Consider the following 27457-nt stretch of genomic DNA (forward strand, 5'->3'; position numbering starts at 1 on the left):
GCACCGATGACGACAAATAAGTCTGAAATAGGCTGTATGTATGTTGGATTGGTATGGTTCTGTAACATTAGCTACAGGCTCACTAAACACCAGCAGTTCTGGATGTGCAGCCTTGCTTTAAAGAGCAGAAAGAGATGACTTGCATATTTGGGAGTGATGCATCATGGGAAACCACAAGTGATTGCTTACAGCTCAATTATCGCAAATACCTTCCGTATTAAGTAGGCAAATTTACATTTAGCAGGACTTTGAGAACTTCAGATCATACCTTCCCTTTCAAGGACAGAAAAGCCCCAATCAGCAGCAGCTTGTGGCCGTGTGGAAGTGGCAATATGGGAGAAGTTAGTCTTTTAGTGTGGCCTTGGTCAGTGTCATGCCGGCTGCAGTCTCTCACTCCCAGACAAGGTCAGCGTGCAGCCTCCAGTCACTATCTAAGTTACCACTCAAGATATTCCACTAAGCACCATCATGTGACTGTTCCTTTATGCCCAAAATACAGACACACAATTTAAATTTGGCAGATTGCATTTCTATGACCAACAATTCCTGTCCATGCCCCTACATTTTAAAAAGTTTCAGGCGACAGCGCGACGGTAGAAAAATCTTCTGAATGATGTTTCAGTACTTCATCATGTAAAGAATCCACAGCACAAGACTTTCCCACCACAGATGAACAAAAAAAAAAAAAAAAAAAGTCTCAGCAAATCTGACAAGATCCTCAAAAAAAAAAAAAAAAAAAAAAAAAAAAAAAAAAAAAAAAAAAAACTTACTGAGAAGCAAATTATCCTATTAAAATAACTTACATTTAATCAAATCAAGTAAGCTGCGACCACTCTACCAGACCGGTTTCGCATTAAGCTTTGTCAGGGCATATAAGCAGTGTGCACTTAAGGACAACTGAAGCAAGATGAATATGGAGGCTGCCATATTTATTTCCTTTTAAATGATACCAGTTGCCTGGCAGCCCTGCTGATCTATTTGTCCGCAATAGTGTCTGAATAACATCAGACACAAGCAGCTGATCTTGTCAGATCTGACAATGTCAGAAACATCTGATCTGCATATGCTTGTGTAACGATTGTGGAACTTTCTCCGTGATCAGCGCACAACGCGTGCGCTGACACGGCGGAAATCCTCCACAAGCGTATATTTGCAGGCACCCAGCAAAAGGTGCTACGCACCTGTAGAGGGAAATTCCTGTCGGCAGATGGTGCTGGGGAGTGCAGAGGAACCAATCCTCTGTACCTCCACAAGTGCCAGACAGGAATTGTACGAAGCGCAGAACGCAATCGCAAGAGAGGCGATTGCGAATGAGATTGAGCAAAGGGATAGGTTTTATGTGTGTGCGCCAATCCAGTTGCCACCCCGCGACCGCGCACACACACAACAGCAGATACGAAATAGGAACGCGATCGCGAGAGGTGCGATCGCCAGACGTGACACAAGGCAGATCAGAACAGAATACGAGGGTAGCAAAGGCACAGCAAATACAATAAGGAGATACGGAAAATAACAAATGCTAGCTAACCGCGAACACCGCACTCATTCGCAACAGTGCACGCGGTTATGCGCGATCTCCACGTGATAAGCACAATAGAGACAAGCACGCCTAACTAACCATTAACAGACAAACATGAAACAGAGGACGTGAGCGCTTGCTTAACGGTTACCTCACCGAGCCTGCAGCAAGCGTAGCGGACAAGACAGACACACGAAAACAGGGACAAACGAGAGATAGGATCCACAGCACTAGCGAAAAGTGGCTAGCGTGATCCAGGTACAGAGTAGCAGAACAGAAGGATCCCCAGCGCTAGCGAAAAGTAGCTAGCGCGATCCCAGAAGACAGAACAGAAGGATCCCCAGCGCTAGCGAAAAGTAGCTAGCGCGATCCCAGGAGACAGAACAGAAGAGATAGCTGGTAGCAACCGCTGCACCAGCTATACTCCAAGAACAGAGATCAGAACCATTTCCTGTCGACCACCATTGGGGCAGGACAATGGCAACAGGCAAGACAAGACAGAACAGGCAATACAGATAATACAACCTGACTGGGCTAGAAGGGGAGCCTAAAGCAAACCCCCAGGAATTAACTATACTAGATAGCAATGGCTGACACTCCAGCAGTGTCCATCAGGAACAGAGCATGGAAAGGAAATGACCAGCCAAGCCTTCTGGGAAACATAAAGCTCTTATAGTGCCAGTCATCAAAGAAGGCAGGTAAGGGATTTGCATAACGAATATATGCAAATTCCCCAGCAAGAGAACAGACCAGAAACTTGCAATGGAAAGACAGGTCTCTGTTCCAGAGACCGGCAGCCCACAGACTAGAGGAATGGACAAACAGCTGTCTGCCTGTGCAGCCAGCTGAGCGGATCATCACAGCTTGTTCAGGGTGTATAGATAAAGGTATTAGAGGCAGAGGATCAGCAGGACAGCCAGGCAACTGGTATTGCTTAAAATAAAATAAATATGTCAGCCTCCAGATCCCTCTCATTTCAGCAGGGCCGGTTTAAGAGGCTCCGGGGCCCTGTGGGGCAAACTGAAGCGGGCTCCCGGGCCGAACACTCCTCTCCCATTACCTACATGCTCCCCTGGGGCCCTTGCATGTGATGCATCAGTAATTACTCACCTGTCCCGACAGGCGGTGGCTGCACAGTCCGGGCACTCTAGCCACGCTGCCCTCCTCTTTCTCTATGACCCAGTGTGCGTTTACTCATAAGACGCGCCTGATCATAGAGAAGGAGGAGAACAACGTGGCTGGAGTGCCCAGGCTTTGCAGCAGCCGCCTATTGGGAGAGGTAATTACTGCAGCCGATAAACATGCAGGGCCCCAGGGAGCAGCATTTGGCAGGGTCAGCAGTGTGGGGCCACTGCAGAAGTCAAGGGCCCTGAAGCAACTGCCCACTCTGCCTCTATGGCAGCACCAGCCCAGCGTTTTAGTTCACCTTTATATCCTTTTCCTCTCAATATTCTTACACGGATTCAGAGACTGGATAAGATCAAGGTTGGATATGTACCTGAACCACTGGGAGATTGTGGGAAATTCCACTTAAATAACTCATGCAATTTTAAACAGCTAAGGAATTCAACAAACTGACTAAATGTGAGTATTGTTACATTTAAATGTTTGTAAATTAAACATACAAATAACAAAATCCAGTGTGTTTAATACCCTGTGTTAGTACGCATCTAATGTACTTGACACCACACACACACACACACACACACACACACACACACACACACACACACACACACACACACACACACACACACACACACACACACACACACACACACACACACACACACACACACACACACACACACACACACACACACACACACACACACACACACACACACACACACACACACACACACACACACACACACACACACACACACACAAGCTTCAAGAGGATTGTAGTAGCATATATTTAAATAATCTGTGTTAAAGTAAATGGAATGTTTTGCTCACTTTTGATCTCGCACTTGGAAGGCGGAGATATCATCATCCTGTGATGGGAATTCATGTCTTGCGGCTTTCAGTGGAGAGTTATCAAGCTTAACATTTTCCAGTGTTGACATTATGTCCCTCACTTGTTTAGCTTCCCCACTTATCTCTTGCCAAACCTGTCCAAAAACAATTCACATGTTAAGCATGACCAAATATCACCTGTCATTATAGGAGGAAGTCTGTGTTACAATTAATATAATAATTTGGAAAAAAAAATGTAATAGAAGGACAAAAGCATTGCACACAACAGAGTAAAGGTTCGTACACACATCAGTCTGTCATCAGGCTGATAAGGCCGAACGGATCAGTCAAAGCCAGTCATATCAGCCCGACGGCAGACTGTACACACGGGCAAGCTGTCTTCAGAACGACCGCCCCGCGGGCAGGTCTGACGACTGGTAGCTTGTTACAGTCCGACATGTGTACGAACCTTACCTTAAAGCGTAACTGTCAGGCATAAAATCGAAAATCAATTCTTTATTCTCTGGTAAACAAGTAATAAGGATGCAAACCAGGCAATCCAAACGTTAAAAAGCACTCTTACTTTTGTTGTTGATAAAAGATCATTCCCCAGTTTAGCTGGCTCTTTTTTTTGTACATTGCCACACAAAGGAAGTTGCAGGGCATACTGGGTTGTCTTTTTTGCCTCTTTACTGTCCCCTCAGACTTAACTAATGCAGCCTGATTGGCTAAAGCCGCTTTCCCTCCTGTTTTCCCCTCCCCACACCTCTGTTCCTATCTGATTGGCCAATATTTCTCATGCTTCTCAAGCTACAGAGTCAAACAATGACAATGCACTTTCTATTGCAGAGCTGGGTGGGAGTGTCTGAAGACTGTGTTAGCAATGGCCGCCCTCCTACCAGAGTAAGGAAGGAAATGACATCAGGATTGGCTTCATACACAGGGCTTCCAAATGGCAAATGCTTGAACCAGTTCTCTTTATTTACTATATAAAACACTCACTGAAATCAAAACGTGGACAGTGAAGTACATATGTTCCGTACGTAGAGCAAGTATTTATCTACTTTATCTACTTATATATGTGTTTGTTTTTTGAGATCGTATAGCTGACCACTCCTCTGTAAGAAAGCAGGAGTTGAAGAACTGTCTCGGACTGTACTTGGCTGAAAAGATCCGGCAATCCGGATCCCTTTAGAATCACACTGTATGTACGCCAGATCCTTGGCAGAGACGGCCCAGATCAGCCGAGAACCATCTAGGGATGAAACTCCATATTAACGTAACTTAGCTTACATATCCTGTTTTAGTAATCACTGTCAGATTTAAGAGAAAAGATGATATGAAGAAAAGAATATTTCTGCTGGTTTCCACCTTTACTTTTTTCTCTCTGTCCCTCCCCCCCCCCCCCCCCCCCCCCCACACACACACTTTTTAACCCAGCTTAGTGTTAATTTACTGCTTTATTCTACAGATCTATGGGCAGCCAATAGATACCTCTCTGATCAGATTCGATCAGAGAGGATCTGTTAGTCGATCTGGTGGCAATCGACCAGTGTATGGCAGCCTTAAAGTGAGCCTCCAGACTAAAAATCTATTCAGCAGCGCTGAAAAGGCTTGGTGTTTCTTTAACAGTTTCTTAGCATCAGAACTGTTTTTCTTACCCATCTGGAGGGCTGAGGAGTCGGTACAAACATAATCCGTTTGCAACTCCTCAGTACAGTGTTTCTCAAACCTGTCCTCGTGACTCCCCAACGGTGCACGTTTTGCAGGCAACCTCACTTATGCACAGGTGGGGTTACCTGCAAAACATGTACCATTGGGGAGTCACGAGGACAGGTTTGAGAAACACTGCCTCAGTATACAAAAACCACCGACTCCGACCCCAAAATACTGTTTTGGCTCAGATACCTCAACCCCAACCGTGCCCAGTCTCTCTCAAAGAGTAGTAATCAGATCACTGTCTATTAGGTTATTGGGATGTGGTAGGAAAGTGGAGTACCTGGAGGAAACCCCTTCAAACATAGGGAGGACATACCAACTCCGTGCATAGTGTCCAGGCCTAGATTTTACTGGGAACCCTAGCGCTGCAAGGTGAGAGAGATATCCACTAAACCACCTGCTGCATCGGATTAATATGCTTACAAAAAACTCATGGACATATTTTCTACACTGTACCTTTTTAAAAACTTTAAAAGATTAATAGTGGTACTGATAGTATCATACACAAACAATAGATAATTAAAGTTTGTAGAATGTTTAATTCATTTCATCCAGCACTTGCAAGAACATGTGAATATATAATACGTTCACATTTCTACAAAGTGAGTGAACATATGCCTGTTTCCCTAAGCATCATAAGCAAATACCAGCTAAGAGAACGGAATGTTAATATAGACAACAACTAATTAACTATCTAGCAATGCACATTTAGATATTACATAGCACGACTGTAACATACCAAAACATATTACATCATAACTACTTCATACAGGACATCCAACAATAAAGATGTAAAAGGTATGGAGTAGACACATGTATAAACAAGCATAAACATTTGTAAGAGGTGACACACAAATCACTCACACAGCACTGAACATCACAAACCACAATCTAGTTAGAAAAGATCTGCAACTCCTTTGCAAAGTTTGCATGTTGCCTCTGCAGTACTAATCAGGGCTCTTCCACACTAGGCAACACGTGCAAGAACCATATTTCCTGCAGGCCTTATGACCTATGGCTGGACGTCGGGAAGTTGCGGGTTCGACGCTGATCAGCAACGCTAATTCGAATTTACCCGATGGGAAAATGCTTGCGGCAGATGAGTAAAAGCTCCCAGAACAGCTCTGGAATGCTTTGTCTAATGTGAAAGGTCACATGAAAGTCAATAGACTTTCATGTTACCCTGCTTACCGCATCCTAGGAGCGATCCGTCAAAGCGCACTGATCAGCTCTTAGTGTGAAAGAGCCCTGAGGGAGCAGGTCATTTCTTATGGTTATTAGCCTCTATCACTCAATGCATGTTATCTTGATGTGATACAGAGTAACTAATTAAAAAGGCATGGAAAGCAGTCAAAAAAAAAAAAAAAAAAGTGTCAGCTGGGTATGAAGGTGGCTAGATATCCAGAGGTGTATTCTCCAATACAAAGCTACAGACTTGTGAACTTTTACCAAAGCTCAACCCTGACTCCTCAAGGTCAAGGCAACCAAATCACAGTGGTGTCATTAGCATTACAAATTGCTCTAAGGCCTCGTTCACATCATTTAGCGCAAATGGCTGTGCGATCGCGTCCAATCGCACGCCATCTGCGCTCCTATGCGCTGCGCTGCAGATCCCATTCATTACAATGAATGGGATCTGCGCTGCGATTCACAAAAATGCGTGCAGTACGCGATAGCGCAATGGCGCTGCCACGCAGCGCATATGATGGGAACGGTAGAAGGGCTGTCTATGCCCTTCTACCGTTCTTGCGTGTCGCACACTATACGCGCTGCCAAAATGCGCACGGCAGCGCGTATAGTCTGAACGAGGCCTAAGGGGTTTGCAGTGTTCACTGCACATGTTAGATTGCTGAGGTGGAGGAAATCTGTACCCTATCGATGCTGTGTTACACTTGTCCGTTTTTGTTTTGTACTGCATTATATCTAAATGCATTGAACCTCTGTTGGCTGACGAGGAGGTGTCCATCAGCAGATGATCATTTGAGGATAAAAAACAAGCACCAGAGAATCAAATGCGTTTGCCATTTTGTGATCGTTTCAGACACGAGTCGGGAAGCATGTTAAACACATGCTTAAACGTTGTCACAGAGAGCGACTACTCCGCAGCACTAAACACAGAGGGAGTGTGGTGTTGGGAAGTTGGAACTTGAAGTGGACCTGAACTCTTGCACAGGATAGAAGGAAAACAGAGAAATGCACCCTGTAGGTATGTAGAGAGTTTAGCCTGTCTAACTCCCGCTCATCTGTGACTAATCACCAGTGTAATTTGAACTCGCAGCTGTGCCAGCTAGCTGCATCAGCAGAGCAGCCATTTTGTAAACACAGGATGTAAACCCTATGCCGGCTTCCATGAAAGCAGAAAGTAGACACTGCAGATTTCTTGTAGGATGTGTATCAGCTGTATCAAAGGAATGTTTTCTGTAAAGGTTATTATGCTGTTTATCTTTTAGAGCAGATAGGAAGTTCTGAGTTCAGGTCTGCTTTAATATCAAAAGTTGTTACACTATTTTTGTCCTCCTCATCGTCCTCCAGCTTATATTTTAGAGAGGTGGAAAGGGAGGAAGAAATAGCCTGGAATATGGTTATTTTCAAGAAACAAGGAGACATGCATTCGTTAAAACCTCTTCCAAGTACTGACTGTTGAGCGCCTCCATTTACCTGTTTTGCTAACTTTTAGGCCCCGTTTCCACTATTGCGGTGCGGATTCCACCGCTGACGAAATCGCATGCGGATGCGATTCCGCATGCATTTTTTGCCGCGAATTCGCATGCGAATTCGCATAGGTGAGTGTATATGCGATTTTAACCATGTCACTGCCTGTGTAAATTTACATTGGTACCTATGCGAATTCGCATGCGAATTCGCGGCAAAAAACGCATGGGAAAAACGCATGCGAATTCCCTATTAAATACATTGTGTGCGATTCGCCTGCATTCCACACGCAGGCGAATTCAGAGGGCTCTGCCGTGCAGAAAAATCCTGCACAGAAAAACGCACAGCAAAACTGACAAGTGGAAACAAGCCCATCCACTTGTATTGGCTGTGCGAATCTGCATGCAGGAAACGCATGCAGATTCGCGATAGTGGAAACGGGCCCTTAAAGATATCAGCTAATGAAGTAGCTTATACACAATGAACAAGTTCTGCCACTGAATGCCTACTCAGGAATAGGTACCTGTATTTTACGCTGTATAAGATACACTTTCTCCCCCCAAAACGGGGAGAAAAAGCCCCCGCGTCTTACAATGGCTTGCAAAAGTATTTGGCCCCCTTGAAGTTTTCCACATTTTGTCACATTACTGCCACAAACATGAATCAATTTTTGGGGAATTCCATGTGAAAGACCAATACAAAGTGGTGTACACGTGAGAAGTGGAACGAAAATCATACAGGATTGCAAACATTTTTTTTCAATAAATGACTGCAAAGTGGGGTGTGCGTAATTATTCAGCCCCCTTTGGTCTGAGTGCAGTCAGTTGCCCATAGACATTGCCTGATGAGTGCTAATGACTAACTAGAGAGCACCTGTGTGTAATCTAATCTCAGTACAAATACATCTGCTCTGTGACGGCCTCAAGAGGTTGTCTAAGAGAATCTTGGGAGCAACAACACCATGAAGTCCAAAGAACATACAAGACAGGTCAGGGATAAAGTTATTGAGAAATTTAAAGCAAGCATAGGCTACAAAAAGATTTCCAAAGCCTTGAACATCCCACGGAGCACTGTTCAAGCGATCATTCATAAATGGAAGGCGTATGGTACAACTGTACACCTACCAAGACAAGGACGTCCACCTAAACTCACAGGCCGAACAAGGAGAGCGCTGATCAGAAATGCAGTCAGGAGGCCCATGGTGACTCTGGCCGAGCTGCAGAGATCTACAGCTCAGGTGGGGGAATCTGTCCATAGGACAACTATTAGTTGTGCACTGCACAAAGTTGGCCTTTATGGAAGAGTGGCAAGAAGAAAGCCATTGTCAACAGAAAAGCATAAGAAGTCCAGTTTGCAGTTTGCCACAAGCCATGTGGGGGACACAGCAAGCATGTGGAAGAAGGTGCTCTGGTCAGATGAGACCAAAATGGAACTTTTTGGCCAAAACGCTATGTGTGATGGAAAATTAACACTGCACATCATTCTGAACACACCATCCTCACTGCCAAATATAGTGGTGACAGCATCATGCTCTGAGGGTGCTTCTCTTCAGCAGGGACAGGGAAGCTAGAGTTGATGGAAAGATGGATGGAGTCAAATAGAGAGCAATCTTGGAAGAAAACCTCTTGGAGTCTGCAAAAGACTTGAGACTGGGGTGGAGGTTCACCTTCCAGCAGGACAATGACCCTAAACATAGAGCCAGGGAAACAATGGAATGGTTTAAAACAAAACATATCCATGTGTTAGAATAGCCCAGCCATAGTTAAGATCTAAATCCAATCGAGAATCTGTGGCAAGATCTGAAAACTGCTGTTCACAAACGCTGTCCATCTAATCTGACTGAGCTGGAGCTGTTTTGCAAAGAAGAATGGGCAAGGATTTCAGTCTCCAGATGTGCAAAGCTAGTAGAGAAATACCCTAAAAGACTGGCAGCTGTAGTTGCAGCAAAAGGTGGTTCTACAAAGTATTGACTCAGGGGGCTGAATAATTACGCACACCCCACTTTGCAGTTTTTTATTTGCAAAAAATGTTTGGAAACATGTATGAATTTCGATCCACTTATCACATGTACACCACTTTGTATTGGTCTTTCACGTGGAATTCCAATAAAATTGATTCAGGTTTGTGGCAGGATGATGACAAAATGTGGAAAACTATAGGAGGGCCAAATACTTTTGCAAGCCACTGTATACGGCAAAGGCAGGGAATCCTCGACTTAAACGCCTGCCAATACGAACCTCTGATGCACTGCCATAGGGATTCCCTGCCTGAGTCCCTGCGTGGCTCTCCTCCCTTCTCCTTGAGTCTCTAGCCCCAAAACCCACTCCGCCCCCCCCCCCCCCTGCGCAAGCGGCGGCAGCTGCTTACCTCATCCATCATGCCCGCGGCGATTGCAGACACCAGTCTTCTTTGTGTGACTTCTTCTAGTGCTGAGCTTCTAATGACACATTATCAATAACGCCTCATTAGAAGCCCAGAACCAGCCATGGGCTTTTGAGTCCAGATGGACTCGAATTCGGAATTCTAATGACTTCAGGTGTGACCGCGGAATATGGGGGGGGGGTTAACTTACCCAGAAGTCTTCAGGACGATGGCATTTCCTTACGTGTCTTAATGACTAGGTTTGTTTAGGATAAAGTTCCTATTTAAGTCATTAGAATTCCAAATTCAAGTCCGTCTGGACATGAAAGACCATCCCTACCCGACACTAGAGGAAGTCGCATGGAGAAGACCGATGTCTGCGGTAAGCTGCTCACACATGGAGGGGGCGGGGGAACATGAGAACATGGGGGAGACAGGAGGACACCATTTGGGGGAGACAGGAGGACGACACATCGCTAGACAAACCATTTAGACTCACCAAGAGGTACAGAACAACGGCACCGGCTCTGTACCCCTAGTTTATTCTACGCATAGAAATAAGCTTTCCCGTTGTGGGGAGCATAGTGATAACCACAGGAATTATTCCAAACAGAAATTAAAGCAACTGAAAAGTCCAGTCAGTGTCATGTTTGTCTAGTGCCTATGCAAATACTGATGCGCTGAAGAATTGCTGTTTGCATGTGTTCCAGGGGATGCAGGGCTGGAAGGGAAGTACGGAAAATCATAAAAATTATATGAAATGCTCTTACAGTGGTTGCTGTGCTGTAGTATTGATACATTTGCATTTTATTTCATCTATGTTCAAATCTATTAAATACTCATGGTCATTTTTTTATGTTTGTTGCACATGAAATTGATCATTCTGTAAACCGCCATTACAGTATAGCAGAAATGAAGTATGCCAACATAACCACTTCACAGAAACTAGCTAAGCTAGTAAAACTGTGCCAGTTCATTTCCAAACCAGTACCCCAATACCATTTCTGCCCACAATAGGTCTGACTGCTTTACTTTTGTATACCTTCTCTAAGCTGCTTTACTTTTGGGGCACAGAACAGAACAGTCCCCGTGCAAATCTATATAGTATGAAGGACACTCTAAATAATAATTTCAAGTGATATGCAGTCTGTTGACCCGCCTTGATAATGTTATTAGTACAGTAATATTGCATAGAGGCAGAATATTTATATTATCAAGTGTGGGGGCCAACTAATGTTCATACACAGGCAGATTTTACAGGACAACTGAAGTGAGATGAATATGGAGGCTGCCATATTTATTTCCTTTTAAACCACCGGTTGCCTGGCAGCCCTGCTGATCTATTTGGCTGCAGTAGTGTCTAAATAACAAGTTCAGAAACACATGGCCTGCATATACTTGTTCAGGGACTATGGCTACAAGCATTAGAAGTAGAAGGCTCAGCAGGATAGCCAGGTATTGCTTAAAAGGGAATAAGGCAGCCTCCATATCCCTCTTGCTTCAGTTGTCTTGTAGCCACCCTGGCGTTCTATTTCCCCAGGATTTCCGTGCAAAAAGTGGTTCAATTAATTTCCAATAATTTTCAACCTTTTTTTTTTTATATTGAATTCAATACAGGTTATTGTATTGAATTCAATTAAAAAAAAAAAGTGTTTGCTGTGAGATTTTGATGATGCTGTGTGACACTGCCGCCATTAACGCTGATCGACGGGGGACATGTGATCGCCAAGGGAGAAGCAAAATCCGCCAAGGGACATGAAAGAAGGCACTGGGGAAGCTATCAGAGGTACGCGACGAGGGATCAGCATGCCAATGGTGAGTATAAGACCCAGATGTATTAGCCAGATGTGCAGCCAGGTATAGTTAGCCAGATGTGCAGCCAGGTGTAGTTAGCCAGATGTGCAGCCAGGTGTAGTTAGCCAGATGTGCAGCCAGGTATAGTTAGCGCCCTTTCACACGGGCAGTTGTACTATGTGCTCTCCAAGCAGTTACTAAGCAGCAGTGAGCAGTTACCAGGCAGCAGTGAGCAGTTACCAGGCAGCAACAAGCAGTTGTGAGAGTTCGACAGGCTGTTCACTGCCTATCAACTGCTCGTGTGAAAGAGCCCTTAGTCAGATGTATTAGCCAGGAATAGTTAGCCAGATGTTTTGCCAGGTATATAGGGAGCAAGATGTTTGCCAGGTGTATAGGAGACAGATGTGCAGCCAAGTCTAGAGAGTCATATGTATAGGGAGCCAGATTTGCGGGCGCCTCTGCCCCCCCCCCCCCCCATTGCCCCCGATGCTGTGGCCGGGTGTCCCTTCTGTGGGGGGGCTCCCCTTCTGTGCTGGCTGGTAGTGGCCGGCGGGGATCCCCTCTGTGGGAGGGGGAATCCCCAAACGGTGCGTGCGGGTGGCCCTTCTGTGTGTGCGGGGGGGGGGGGGGGGCGGGTATGCCCTTCTATGGGGGCTAGCCGTGGTCGGTCGGGGACACCCCCTTCTGTGGTTTGGGGGGGGGGGGGGGGAGGGGGGGGGGAGGAAGGGTGTCCCCATCTATGCGGGCTGTGGGTGGCCTCTCCCTCTTCCCCCCATCCCTCCCTCCCGATCCCCCGTGCCCCCCCGTCAGAAGCCCTGATCTACTCACCTGAGGGCTTTCTCCTGCGGCGGAAGCGGCGCGCCTCCTCCTCCATCGCGAAGTCTCGTGTTCTCTGTAATTACAGTACGCGGCTTGGTGACGTCACCAAGCCGCGTACTGTAATTACACAGACCGGGACTTTGGCGATGGAGGAGGAGGGTGTCCATCGCGGCCGGCGCAGGAGAAAGCCCTCAGGTGAGTAAAGCAGGGCTTCTGACAGGGGGGGAGACACGGGATGGGGGGGGGGGGGGGGGGGGGGGGACACGGGAGACAGAGAGGGAGGGATGGGGGAAGAGGAGGGAGAGGCCACCCACAGCTCGCATAGAAGGGGACACCCTCTCCCCTCCCCCGCACAAAAGGGGGTGTCCCCGACCGGCCAAGACCAGCCCCATAGAAGGGGAGACCCGCCCCCCCTCACACACAAAAGGGTCACCCGCACGCACAGTCACCCGCACGCACAGATCCCCGGCCCCCCGCACAGAGAGGATCCCCGAACCAGCCACCTGCCGGCACAGAAGGGGAATCCCTGCACAGCCCCACACATTCTCTGCCCCGCCGGCTGCACAGGGATTCCCAGGGTGGCTGGATGCTAGTTCTGTATGCTGTGGGTAGCACAGATCGCTACCCACAGCGTGCTGACAGGCATCCAGCCATCCTGGGGAATCCCTCTGATGAGGGAAAAGTGCAGCCGGCGGGGCAGAGAAACAAGAAATCTCCCTGGCGGTATTGACGAGCTCAGCTCGTCAATACCGCTTTCAGCAAGTTTTTCCCTGGACGAGCTGAGCTCGTCAATACCGCCAGGGTGGTTAAAGCAATCATTTTAGAGGACTTCATAGCCCAAAAATTTTAAAAAATTAATTAATTCCAGATTCAATATTTTCTGGCTTTCCTGATTTAGTTGAATGTGATTCCATTATCAAACCGATCACAAAAAATGGATCATTTCTCTGAAACACTTTGAATTTGTATACATGCATTGTTTTTGTGAAAGCAAGTTTGCTATTGAATTAATGCATTTTAACAGATCTGGCCAGCCTAGATTTCAGAAAAGTATTCTAAGTACCATAGTTAATAAATACTTTATGTCAGCAGCCATTACAGGTGCTGGTCTTTTGTTCTGTAAAGAAGCATGGAGCACTAAATAGAGGAAGTAGCAGTGTAATAAACCTGGTAATAGCGTGTGTACAATACATCTGTCACACTAGTCATGGCTAAGATCAGTACAGCTGTAATAACTGTGGCTTCTGTTACACACATCCCCTGCTTCTGTACTCCTATGGAAATAGTCACTACATATGCTGTATATTGAAGACAAAAGCACAGAGTGCTTGAAGGCATTTGAGGCAAGCTTTGTGCGGAGCATTACTAATTCTGTATATATTGCACGATGCAAACATTCAGGAATGTCTGATCAAACTGCCTCAACTACAAGATAATTATGTCATATTTGCATGGCGTTTGTGTGTTCTTCGCCTGTTAGGGCCCATTTCCACTATCGCGAATTCGCATAGCAATACAAGTGAATGGGACTGTTTCCACTTGTCAGGATTCCTTTGCGTTTTTTCTGTGCAGAAAAATTTTGCACGGCAGAGCCGTCAGAATTCGCATACGCGAATAGCATACAATGTATTTAATAGGAAATTCGCATGCGGTTTGGGTATGCGAATTTTCATGCAAATTCGCATAGAAACGATGGAAAAAAAAAAAATCACACCAGCACTGCCATGGTTAAATTCGCATACATCGTCATCCATGCAAATTTTTCCCGCAACAATTCCCACTGCACAAGTGGAAATGCAGCCTTAGTGTGAGTTTCCTCCAAACTCCTCTGAGGCTTTTACTGACATGACTATGCAGTCCTGTGTGCAGGGAAATGTTTACAACCTTTGCAATGTAAATAATATTCTCAGATCAACAGAACAGTAAGACTTTACAGCACTATGAATGTACTGAAGAGAGGAAGTCATTTCCTTTGACTTGATAAACCTGTTGTGAGTTTATTAGTATACGAATACAGGTGTGATGATTAGTAACACAGTAACTGAGCCTGTGAAGAAGAAATAGCTCGGAAATAAGAGCTGATATGTTGTGTGACTCATAGAATGGCCAGTGTATAGTTATGTAATCTCAATGAACATACCAGCTATACAAATTACTGTACAAGATAAAAGCACACTGACCCTGCTAGGAGTTAACATAACTGCCCAAGTGTACAGATTGGCTACATTGAAACAAGGCTCTGGTCCTTAAGGGCCCAGAGCGGCGTGGTCCGAAATAGGTTAGACTTTAAAGGGACTCTGAGCACCTCTCATGGGCATGCCTTTAAGACTCCGACCAGTACTGCAAAGTACTTAAAGATGCATACCTTTCTGTAGCTCGTGGTCTTCTCTTTCATTTGATGCCGTTCTACACCAAATAGTTTTCATTCGATTTCAATTTAAAAATCGCAGCTGCCATCTTGGCTATGTTATAACTTTCGGGTCACCCCTGTCTTCTCTGTTAGAGAGGTGCATCACTGAATGAAGCAGGAAGTGACATGTACGGCAATTGCAAGAGGCTCCTCCAGAGGGGTCATAGCACGACTTTTTTGGAAGTAGTCGGCTTAAAGGCATGCCCATGAGCGGTGCTCAGAGTCCCTTTCAAAGGGAACCTGTAATAAGCAGGATACTGTATGTGGGCTGCCATGTTTATTCCCTTTAAAAAAATGTTAAATATGTATCGCCCTTGTGCTGATCTTCTACTACTAGCACTTTCTCAATCACAGTTCTACCGCAGTTCTACAGAGGCGCTTGGCCCAGAGATTGACCAATTGCTGTGTTTCTTCAAATTTGATTGCCTGATGAAGCGGGATATTGACCCGTGAAATGCGTGGAAAAACCTGAAGAGTTTCCAATAAATATTACTGTTATTTTATAACTGTTTATTGGCTGGTAATTTTCTACTTGAAGGAGGTGAGTCCACCTGCTTCCCTCCTTTTAAGCGGATTTTAATTATTTTATCCTTGTTGGCGCCTCTGTTACTTCTGTTTTACTACAGTTCTACCACCATCTGTGCTCCTGTTTGATAGATTTCTGCTTACATCTTATTTTAGGTTACACTGCAGGGAGAAGTGAATAACCTACTCAGCCGGGACACAGCCAGCAATTAAAGCTTTCAGATGTTTTGTAGACCTAATTTATTTCCCTAAGATTTTTCATAGTTTGTAATGGTCATCAGGGGACTATGCTATTTCACCTAAATGTTTCCCAGAAGTCAGTCCAGCAAGCATGGGAATGGAAACTGAATTGGTGTTCCCAGCTGGTGAACAACTATTTTTAAAGCTGGGAGATTAACTCTTTGTGGAAAGCACTGCAGTTCCACATTTCATAAGACTAAGCAGTAGCTACAGTGCTCTGCACAGAAACTATTGTCCACTCAATCCAAGACTTTTAGGCTAATTTCACACCAGGACGTTGCGTTAGAGGGGGCGTTAAGGTCGCATAACGTCCCCCTAACGGAACGCCTGGTGGTGCTGGATCTGGACGTCAGAGTGAGCAGCGTTGTGCAGCTCACTCTGGCGTCAGTGATGCCGTGATGCGCACTCTTGTGCGCATGCGGCATCACGTGCTCCCGCCGGCCAATCGCCGCACAGAGCGGCCGCTCCAGGAAGTAAACACTGCACGTCACAACGTGCAGTGCATATTAATTAGCCATGTGCCCGGCCGCTCTCCGCTCCTCCACAAGATTACTGAGCATGTGCAAGCAGTCTAACGCGGCTCAGCCGCGTCTAAAGTACTGCATGCAGGACGTTGTCTTGTAACGCAACGTGGGCACTGTGAACAGCCCCATTGATTTTTGATTACTGTGCGGTGGGCTGCGTTACAGGCTGCTCTAACGTGCGCCTGTAACGTCCCACTGTGAAACCAGCCTAAAATCTTTAAGGAACTCTAGTCAAATTATTTTTAACTACTTTATTGCACAGTAGACTAATGTTCTATGTTCATCAACCTTTCGCATGCAGATGTCCGCGTCCCATGATTTTATGTTTAACCCTAAATAAAAATACAAAAAAGGAGTGTATGACCAGCAAACAAATGTCAAACGAAAGAAAATCATGGCTCATGCTTAAATGCAGAAGTAGTATTTATGAAATGTGGTTGAGCATGCAAATACACAGCAAAAGAGAATGATACGCTTACCTATATCCTCAATACACTCCAATGAAGCGGCTTTGAAGGACAGAAAAATATTCTTAGGGTGCTAGTAGTATTCCTTCATGTCCAGCAATTGTAATGTACATCCAGCAATTTAAAGGCATTCCTTTATTTTTGTGCATCACATAACATGGCTTTGCAGCAGTTACTGGTTTAACTAGTTCACGTCTCTTACCTTATTGACCAAAGGAGTTTTGACACTTTAGCTAAAACCTAACTACTACTACAGACACCTAAGTGTTGCTGCAAGTTGTATGTTAAAATCATGCAAATGTACATAGATTGGAATTAGATCATTAGCCTTGGATCCAAACGCATTGCTGATAGAACATACGGTGATATTTTTAATTTTGAATATAACATTTTCTGTTTTATTTTTCCCGACTTGTAATATACATAATAATAATAATAATAATAATAATAATAATAATAAAAAAAAATAAAGTAAAAATGTGGAAGAGGAGAATAAAGGGGCTTAGTTGGTTATTTTATCTATTATGGAACATGGTCCTTAAAGAGTGTGAGGTTATAAGAGGTAGCTAAAGGTGGTCACTAATGGTCTAATTTCTAGCAAAAAAATCGTTCGAGCGATCAGAAATTATGATCGAAAGAAAAATCATTCACTACACCATCAACGAACCAATCTTTGCTTCCTATCACAACCAATCAAGAAAATCCAAATTTACAGTAGTGTCCCCTTATAGCAGCCCTCTTTCTCACATTTCTCCAGTAGTGCCTCCTCTATTCACCTACAATGGGAGCAATACTGTGAATAATTATATATATCTCCTATGGCGCCTCGTTCTGTTCAGTATGCAGCTTCCTTCCACAGTCCTCTTTGCTATTCCTGGTACACACCATGCAATTTCCCATCAGATTGACAAGTTGACGACCAGAAGAAGCCGTTAGATGGCAAATTGCAAAGGCACACTTGGGGCTGGGAGCTCACACTCCTTTCAATTTACCTCCCAGTAAGCTATTGCCAAGCTGCACGGTACTCCTCCGACTCTTGCATTTACGCTTTGTCTTTTATCAGTTCTACCTAGAATGGCACTTCCTGTTTCCTGCACTTACACTCGGACCCTACCGCTGCACATTACTACACAACCGGTTTTCTATTTTTTTTTTTTTGGTTTGGTCTTCTCTGGCACTCAGTTTTTCACTCTTGGGGACTGTGTGTTCTCTGTTCCCCCTCATCAGTTATCACTGTTGAGCCTGCACATTGCACTTTATACTCAGAGACTGGAGTTGGCTGTGTTCATGGACTCATTCTTCAGGGCCGAGCCTGTTCATTTTTAAACTATTGCTAACTATATGTTATTCTGATTTCCCCAGTTATTTTGATGTTTAAATTGCTTTTACCTCTCCCCTTTCCCTGTTTTGTTTCAATAAAAATGTTATCATCTCATCTGTGATTTGGTGCGGTCACTATAGGATCATCTGTTTCTTTTTTTTTGTTCTGATGTGGGTATTTGGATCCTTTCTGCACAACCCATTTATTTCATTCTTAAAAAGGGAAAGGCCGAGCAGAATAAAAAGAGAAAATCTACTTACCTGGTGCTTCCTGAGAGCTCGCCGCAGCTGCGCTTCCAGACGGTGGCCTGGGCCCCCTCCATTACAAATGTCAACCTTGCCAGGTCAGCATCTTCTGAGCCTGCACGAGGGCCGCTCGTGATTGCGATCACGTGGTCTAGAGTGTTCTGCGCAGACGCAGTAGCTCTGCACCTGCGCAGAGCGCTCAGGCTACGTGCACGCGGCTGTGCGCTTGTGCATGCACACTACCTACCGGTCTGCATCTGCAACAGAGTGGACCCTGGGCACCCACTGGGAGCGGAGCTGCAGCAAGGGCTCAGGACGGCTGCCAGGGGCTGGAGAAGCACAAGGTAAGTACATTTTTTTTTTTAAACAGCCTGGATCTTCTCGTAAAGGGCTTATTTACATCCACCAGTATAGAGTGATGGTGCTTGCCCAATTTCTGTTTAGTTGATGGACGAGTCGTATCAATCATTTTCAAATCACTTTTGTACAGAAGTGATGGGAAAAGCATTCATAAGAACGATCAGAAAGCAGATCGGACCAGTTGGAAATTATCTATTTAACCCTTCGTTATGACAAGAAATTGCATGGTGTGCAACAGCATTAGTCTCCTGCTGTCCTTTCTACCAAATTCCAGCCTAACTAATGTATCATGAACGGAACGGACACGGCAGAGTCTAGTGAGGAAGGCTGAAGCACTACAGTGCATATTTAAATACATTGTAACAGCTTGAAGATATTATACTTAGCTATGCATGAAAGCATTATAGACATACACAATACACTCCAATGGTGGATGGATGAATGGAGAAATTAAAAAAAAACAACAACACACCAGCAGATACTTTTATTGGCCCTCACAAGGCTCATTTGTTTCATCAATGTATAAAGAAAAACATAAAAAAAACAACAACTTCTAAAACAAACATGTGTATATATAGTGAATGCTTACTTTATGATTCAGTAGAAAGGTCTTACCTGTTGCCACTTCTGCTGCAGGAACGTATCTTTGATATACAAATATTTGCTCATCTGGTCCAGCACGCCTTGATAGTAAACCATGGCAGAATCATAGTTGCTCAGTAGCGCAAATTCACGGGCCAGTTTCACATTCTCACTAATCATAAGGAGACTCATTCTGATTGCTGAAAAGACATAAAAACATGAATAACTACATTTTATGTAAATCTATATTCAACTTAACTCCAAAACGTAGGTTATTGGAATAGCTTCACAAGGTCAGTATGAAAAACTCAGACAACTGGAAGATTTGCACCCTAAAGGATACATGAAATAAAATAAAGAATTCAAGCTTTACTTACCTGGGGCTTCTTCCAGTCTCTAGAAGTTTATCTGCTCCAGTTCTGAAGTTCCGCTGTCCTCCAGGCTGCCAATGTCCCCTCCATATGATCGCAGATCTGGTTGTTAAAGGTAACAGTATTGTATAAACTGTTTGAGGCTACAAGTTACCCCACTAAGTGTTTACTTGTGTCAGAAGTGTCCAATCTGGATAAAGTTCTAATCAGAATTAGTGGACAATAGAAGCGTTATTTCAGAGAATTCTGCTTCAATATTACCGTGCCATCCCATGTAGAACTACAAGCACTTGTGCAGAATTACCTGCAAAATGCTCCGTGTGCAATGCCAGAGTTATTATTCCTCTTATACATAAATTCCAGTCATCACAAAGTACCTCCTTGTTTTGTTAAACATATTTTCGGGCACTTTTTAGGGCCGGCTCACATGGGCGTTGAGCCAGCATTTAATAATGGCCGAGTCGCTTGTCACTCAAGCGCTGTCCATTCAAATGAATGGTCAGTGCTTTTCAAATGTTGGTACCATCGTTTACAGTCATTAGTGCAAAAGCCGCGCTCAATCATGTTTTGTTTAGATCTGGAAGCTATCCCTCCGACCTTTCACGCTTTGTCCCTCATGCACTTTGGTACTGTCACAAAAGCTGAGCTGGCAACTGTAGGGCCTGAATAATACCATCCCACATTGTTGATGATATGGGAGGCTACAGAACAGGTGGTCAGAAGCCCTTCCCCTTTTTACACAGCCGCCATCATCAGTCACCACCTCGCACTCTGGGAAGTGGGGGTAGCCACCCTGATTACAATGGACCAAAAGTCAGTTCAAATTTGTTGTAATCCTTTGAAATTTTGTCAGAAGCACTGCCTCAACCACAAACTGCACTCTGCCACAATACCAAAAATGAAACCCTGAAATAAGCAGCTTGAAATCTGTCTCAAACAGCAGCCATTGATCAGAACCAATGAGAATTCTTCCTGAGGAGTTTTTTTCACTGGTCAGACCAGTGGACCAATAGGAAGCCCCAATGGAAAGTCCAAAGATTCTTTATGTCCGGGCTTCCTGCAACAAGATACATACTGATGCCATGATTTTCAGCAAGTTTACCATTTACAGACAGGGCTTGTACTGTGATGAGACGTGCTAAACAAATGTTCATACTAAAGTGCACTTACACATTACGGTATATCTACAATCAAAACTGCAAGCCAATGTCAAATGCATTTTCCCCTCAGAAAATGTTTGAGACTACCTTTTTTCATCACAAGCCTTGCACAAACGAGTTCCAAATTTAATCAGAAAAAAAACAAAATACACAAATCAAGATGCTGGCAAATCTCTTTCTTTGAAAGGAGTGACTGTGTTAGCAAATTGTTTTCTTGATAGAGCTTGCAGAGAGTCATAATTTGTCACCAAGCATTTGTTGTATATTGGATGAACCTGCTTTTCCACTCCTTTTAAACTGACTACAAGTTATTTGTGACAGATACCTGCTAAAGCCATCCTATACTATTATTTTCCATCATGCAGATTCACTGTCATTTTACCATAAAACTCTCCGCAAAACTAGTGCTACAAAAGTGTGCTTACACAGCAGAAATTACTTTCAATGATCACTATTTTATAGCCAAGAAAAGCATGCAACAAAAATTATTTAGGCTTAAAATTAAAATACCCGCAGTTATCCAGAAGACAGGAAATAATGTCTAGATGTGAAAGTATAAGCATCTCATGCAAAATAAAGTGACTGTGTGGATCATGCCACTATTATCAGTAACTTACGCATCCCGCCCATAAAGCATGTACTAACAGGATAAGGGAGGCATCTATACAGGATATGATGAGAAAGAAGCTGACCCACCTCTATAGCAGCTTACTTTTCCTTCACAAACACAGAAGCTAATGCTAATGTCAACAATAACAATTACAGCATGCTTCACAGAGTATGCCTTTGTTCATAAAAACCGGTTTGGGGTTATTGGGACTAAACAACTGCCTGCAGGAATTAGTCACACAAACATCAAGGGAAAAATAACATGCATTACAAAAATGTGTAAAGGTAAACAAAGAAGCCATATTTGCAGATTTGGTTTTTGGGAACCTACATTTTTATCCGCTCTCAGAGAAACAATGCAGTGTTTAGAGAACTGGTTCCTGTGGCCAAGATCCCTTCAACTAAATTCTCACTCTTCTCAAATGAAAGTGTACAGACAGCCCCCTACTAACAAATGACTTGAGTTACATCTCATACATACAAAGAGTTGTCTTCATGTACAAAATGTACTGTTTGTTGTTATTACATATTTTTGTTGTTACATGTTACAGTATTATATAATCTGTTGTAAGTAGTTGAAAACAAATTAAAAGTACATCGAAAACAAGCGACAATCCATATTAGTGTTATTTATATGGAGGTGTAATCTGTTTTATCTTTTGAGGTTTTCAGTAAAAAAAAAAAAAAAAAAAAAACATTTAAAAAGGGAGCCTAAGATGGTACCCTGTTGGCTTATTTATACTTACCTGAAGTTTCCTCCAGCCCCATCAGGTCCGTGGTCTCCCACTTTGTCCTCTTCAGCCCCTCCTTTCTGCCGCTATGACTCCTGGTAATCCGGGCATTTGCGAGCTTCTGCGCATGCACGGCTCGTCCCCGGGAGTGTACAACGTTATGCGCATGTGGGTTGCATACGGTTAGTGAAAGTATGCTTCGCTGTCACCTTTAATGCATGCGTTATGCAGTACTGCACTGCATGCTCAGCTTGGGATACTGGAGTTCATCGCATCCCATCACACCTAATGCATTCTGACCATAGCATACACTTACAAATGCAATACTGCGTGCCTCCGTTACATCGCAATGCCCCACTGTGAACACAGGCTCAGCCGTGTTTCACTAGGACTCCACTTTTGGGAACTGAATTTGTTTGTAAGCAGGGACTGCCTGTACAGATGGCATCTACAATTTTTCAACCACTGCTTCCATCCACCAGCAAATTTACATGGTTAGGGCCCGTTCACACTTGCGGGAGTGGTTTTCCCGCGATTAACATGGGATAAAAAAAAAAATAAAAAAAAAAAAAAAAAAAAAAAAATCACTGGACACTGCAGCGCTTTTGGAGAGATCGCGATTAGCGTGCTAATCACGGAACGCTCGTCACCGGCAAACCGCTGCATGCAGCGCGGTTGCGGTTATCGCTAGTGAGAACACTGCCACTTGCTACATTGTGTAGCGGTTTGCCATGAGCGGGAATCGCGTGATTCCCGCTCAGGTGAGAACGGGCCCTTAAAGTGACTCTGTAACAAAAATTACAACGTTTTTTCTACCATCCAAGTTCCTAAACCTATTCTAATCTGTTCTGGCTCACTGCAGCACTTTGTACTATCACGGTCTCTGTAATAAATCAATGTATCTTTCCCCTGTCAGACTTGTCGGCCTGTGTCTGGAAGGCTGCCAACTCTTCCGTGCTGGTCTGTTCCTCTATGCACACTCCAGTGTGTGTTTTATTTACATAAGCCAGCAGCTTCTCTGCTATCTTATCAGTGATAGAAGAGAGCTGGATAAAAATCCTCCTCTGTTAGGCTGTGAAAGTAGCTGGCTGACACATACTGAGGAATTACAAAAACAGGCACAGGCAGAGCTGTCTGCAGGAAGCCTGTTACTTCAGTGCATGAGAGAAGAAGGGGACAGAAGGTAAACACACAAATGATCTTTTGAGATTCAAAAGGAAAGCTGTATACAGCCTGCTTGCGTATGGATGTATTTTCTATGTGTGGGCATACTGTACATCAATCTACTTCCTGTTTTGGTGGCCATTTTGTTCATAAACAAACTTTTTAAAACTGTTTTTGACTACTTTTAATGCGGCAGGGAGCGGCGAAATTGTGACAGAGGGGAATAGGAGATGTCCCCTAACACACTGGTATGTTTACTTTTGTGCAATTTTAACAATACAGATTATCTTTAAGGTGGACACTAACCATCCAATTTTCCGAATGATCGCTGGCAGACAGGCGACTGATGCAACAGCACTGGACACTTGATTGGGCAGGGTTTAAATACCCTGACCTGTGCTCCAGTGTTGAAGCCATGCCCCCTGCCAGCGCAGTAAAGGATCATGAGCTCCCACCTAGAGAGCTGCGGCCGCGCCACTCATGAGTGAGCACGCTGGTTCTGGAAGCCTGGTGTGACAGCGTGAGACACAAATGAAGGAAACCGAACACGGATGGGCACTGTGGTGGGCGACAGCAGACAGGTAAAGTATAAATGCACAAACCGGGGTACATTTACACTAAAGGGGCAGTGACAGAGGTGGCGCATGAGGCAGATTCCTGAGATATTCCATGCTGAATCCATCGGACTCAGCATGTGGTGTATGGGCAGCCAACAGATCTCTCTCTGATCAGATTAGATCAGAGAAAATATTCATCTGTAGGTTTTGTGTTGTCTTGTACACACTAATAGATTAGACCACAACGGAACCAGGGAGTGCAGCAGCTTAGACTATATGTCATCAAGTAAGGCAGGAAGCTGGAACATCAAATATACATCTTTAATTTGTTTTGTATAAAAAATAGCCAACATTTTGGAACGATGTAGGGCCCCTTTGTCAAGGCAGAGTATGCTCATAGGCAACAGCCTGTCTGCTGCAATGTAAAGGATCCTATAAAAAAGGAGAAGACTCCTCTGGACACTGACGTGATGTGCATCAGGCTGGCGTCAAAATGCGGCCCTACGCGGTTCCAAAACATTGGCTATTTTGTTATACAAAACGAAGAAATATATCTGCCAGCTTCCTGCTTTACTGGATCACAGAGAAATATGTCTCTTGGTGGAATCTGCCTATTATCACTAGATGTATGGGCAACTTAAAAAAAAGAAAAAAAAAAAAAGAAAAAAAAAAAAAAAAAAGGGTTAACACATACCAGCTGTAAGATTAGCACTGTACATAAGTATGTAGAAGCTTTCCAGAGGCGCCAATAGAATAAAAGTCACTTAAACGAGCTTAAAACCGATGGGGCAGTGGTGGGCCTATCCCATCCATGCAGACAAAGCAAACAAAGGAAGGACTGTGGCATCAACAGTCAAACAACAATTTATTTATACTCCACAGTAAAAATAGGCAACGCGTTTCACGGGCTCAATCCCACTTCATCAGGCCAATCAAAAAGGAGCATACAGCTTAACATCATTATGGGCCTTCTGCAGTAAATTTCCATCAAGTTGCCAAGTGCAGGGAGCGCATAGAAATGTTACCATTACTAGCACAGGGGAACCACTGGCCATTAACACATAAGCACGTCACACGTTACCAAGTTGATGCACACATTACTATGGTAACGTGCATTACCATAGCAACACGCGCGTTACCACTGTAACACACATGGCGGTAAAATTGCTGCGCGCTCCCTGCACATGGCAACTTTACCAGCATTTACTGCATCAGGCCCATTGTCACAAGTCATTTCAGGTACTTCAATTAATTAAAGGGAATCTTGTCATGCAAGAAAATGCAGTTTTACTTACCTAAGGCTTCTACCAGCCTGCGCCCACGTTGGTACTCTACGATGGTCCGGTTCCCTGCCAAGGCTCAGGTTCGCTTTTGGTGACCACAGGCTGCTCAACCTGCCTGGTTCTAGCTGTGCGTGTCCTCATTCACACTTCTGGCACTGGGAGCGTCCTGCCGAAACTCAAGAGATTTTCTGGTACCGCACCTGCACAGGAAGCTCCTGGCAACGGGTGCAAGAACAGGAACGTGCTCAGCCAGGGCCATGCAGGCGCAGTGGCCGGTGACAGGCTCAGTCGCCAAAAGCGAAACTGAGCCGCAGCGAGGGACCGGAGGATCCTAGAGTACCGGTGTGGACACAGGCAGACTACAGTGGGGCGGTAAAAGCCCCAGGTAAGTAAAACTGCATTTTCTTGCGTGACTTAAGTATCCCTTTAAGCACGCTTCGAATTCCAAACAGACATACATCGTATAACATTGTGTAATGTTATCAGTAGCCCTGAATTGGACAGCATAATGTAACAATCCAAGGCTGAGAAAGCTTTCCCTGTAGATTCGAAGTGTCCTAATTTTGTGACACAAACTGACAACAATGGACCTTGTTCATCAGAATAGCGGCACAAAAAAAAAATGTTTTTCCTATCCGCTGCTGGAAAAATGCTTCGCTTTGGTTAATTCTAGTCAAATTTCCAACTCCATTTGTAGAAATGCAGCCCCAGAATTGCAAAGAACCTCAATCATCTTTAAAGAGACTAACAAAATGTTCAGCCTTATTTCTTCTATCCTATAAGTTCCTATACCTGTTATAATGTTGTCTGTCTTACTGCAGCCTTTCCTAGTTGCACAGTGGCTGTATTATCTGTTATCTAATCAAATCTTCTTTCCTTTGCCGGCTCAGGCAGGAATGTGCTGCTCTGCTGTGATAGGATAGAAGTTATGCACACCCTCTCCACGCCCCTTGCAGGCTCTGTACGAGTCACAGACTGAGCTTCTCTGAGCCTATCACATGCTGGTTAGCAGCTAGGTTTTTTGTTTGTAAACACAGCCTAAAACTGGCAATTACAAGCCAGGATCTCAGCAGGGAGTGGCAGAAACAGCAAAGAGGGGCCCAGGAGAACATAATGAATAGAATGGTATGCTTTTTATTGTAAGAATTTTAGAGTACAGATGATTTTTAAAGTGGACCTGACCTCTTTCACAGGACAGAGGGAAAGCTAAGTAAAATGCACCCTGTGTGTTTTTAGAGAGAAGAGCCTGTCTAATTCCATAATCTTTAAAGAGGAGCTGTTAGGTAAAGGGTCTCAGAGAAAAAAAACACATATCAGTAGCTAAAGATTGGCTGTACTTACATTACATATGCATTTCACTGTCCACGTTTGGATTTTTATATAGTATTTGCAGAGAATGATGCTCCTGACAGCTCATGGCAGGTTCCATGTTTGTTTTTGTTTTTTATTGTAATGTTTTGTTTTTTTTTATATTAAACATTTGGGTAATTTTGGGAGGGTGTGATGTAAACAATAGGTTTAAAATGTAAATGTGTGTTGATTTAAATTTTTTTTTACTTTTGGTTGTAGTATTACTTTTTGGCCACAATATGGCGGCCATGAGTTTGTTTACATGACGTCACTAAGCGTAACACACGCTTAGAGCGACGCATGGGGGAGGTAACAGCCAGAAAAGGCGCAGCTTCCGAGAGAAGCTGTCGCTTTTCAGCGGGGGAGAGGAATCAGTGATCGGGCACCATAGCCTGATTCACTGATTGCTTGGCTAACGAACCGCGGGCCGGGAGCACGTGTGCACGCGCGCAATCGGCCGCGGTAGCGCGCATGGTTCCTGGACGTAGTTTCTACGTCCAGGAACCAAAATAGGTTAATTAGCCATGTGGCTAGGAACAATAGCGGACTCATGCAGTATACTCTGCCGGGAGATTTTTTAGTGCTGTGAGCTGGACTGAGTTACACGCTGTTGTAACATGAGCCTGTAACTTCTCACTAGCAGCAGAGGTGAGGACCCAAGGTGGGAAGAAGCAGCCCCAGAATGCTTTGCAGTATGGTATGCGGCCTCTTGGCCTCTTAAGAGCTTTGCTG

General features: G+C 44.4%; 1 protein-coding gene across 4 annotated transcripts in view; it reads right to left on the reverse strand.

Moving 5' to 3' along the window:
• The window catches only part of KATNA1 (katanin catalytic subunit A1), a 62530-nt gene that overhangs the window by 26122 nt on the left and 8951 nt on the right, over window positions 1–27457 (reverse strand). For 2 of the 4 annotated variants that reach the window (XM_068279513.1, XM_068279512.1), the window contains 2 exons: window positions 19534–19700; window positions 3482–3636 (listed from right to left, as the gene is read on the reverse strand). In XM_068279513.1, the coding sequence (XP_068135614.1) occupies window positions 3482–3636; window positions 19534–19700 (322 nt within the window). Of the gene's footprint in view, window positions 1–3481; window positions 3637–19533; window positions 19701–19877; window positions 19974–21541; window positions 21590–27457 lie in introns of those variants that run through there. The other 2 variants (XM_068279515.1, XM_068279514.1) reach the window with 2 other exon arrangements.

This window comes from Hyperolius riggenbachi, chromosome 4, assembly GCF_040937935.1.
Source record: "Hyperolius riggenbachi isolate aHypRig1 chromosome 4, aHypRig1.pri, whole genome shotgun sequence".
Taxonomy (NCBI): domain Eukaryota; kingdom Metazoa; phylum Chordata; class Amphibia; order Anura; family Hyperoliidae; genus Hyperolius; species Hyperolius riggenbachi.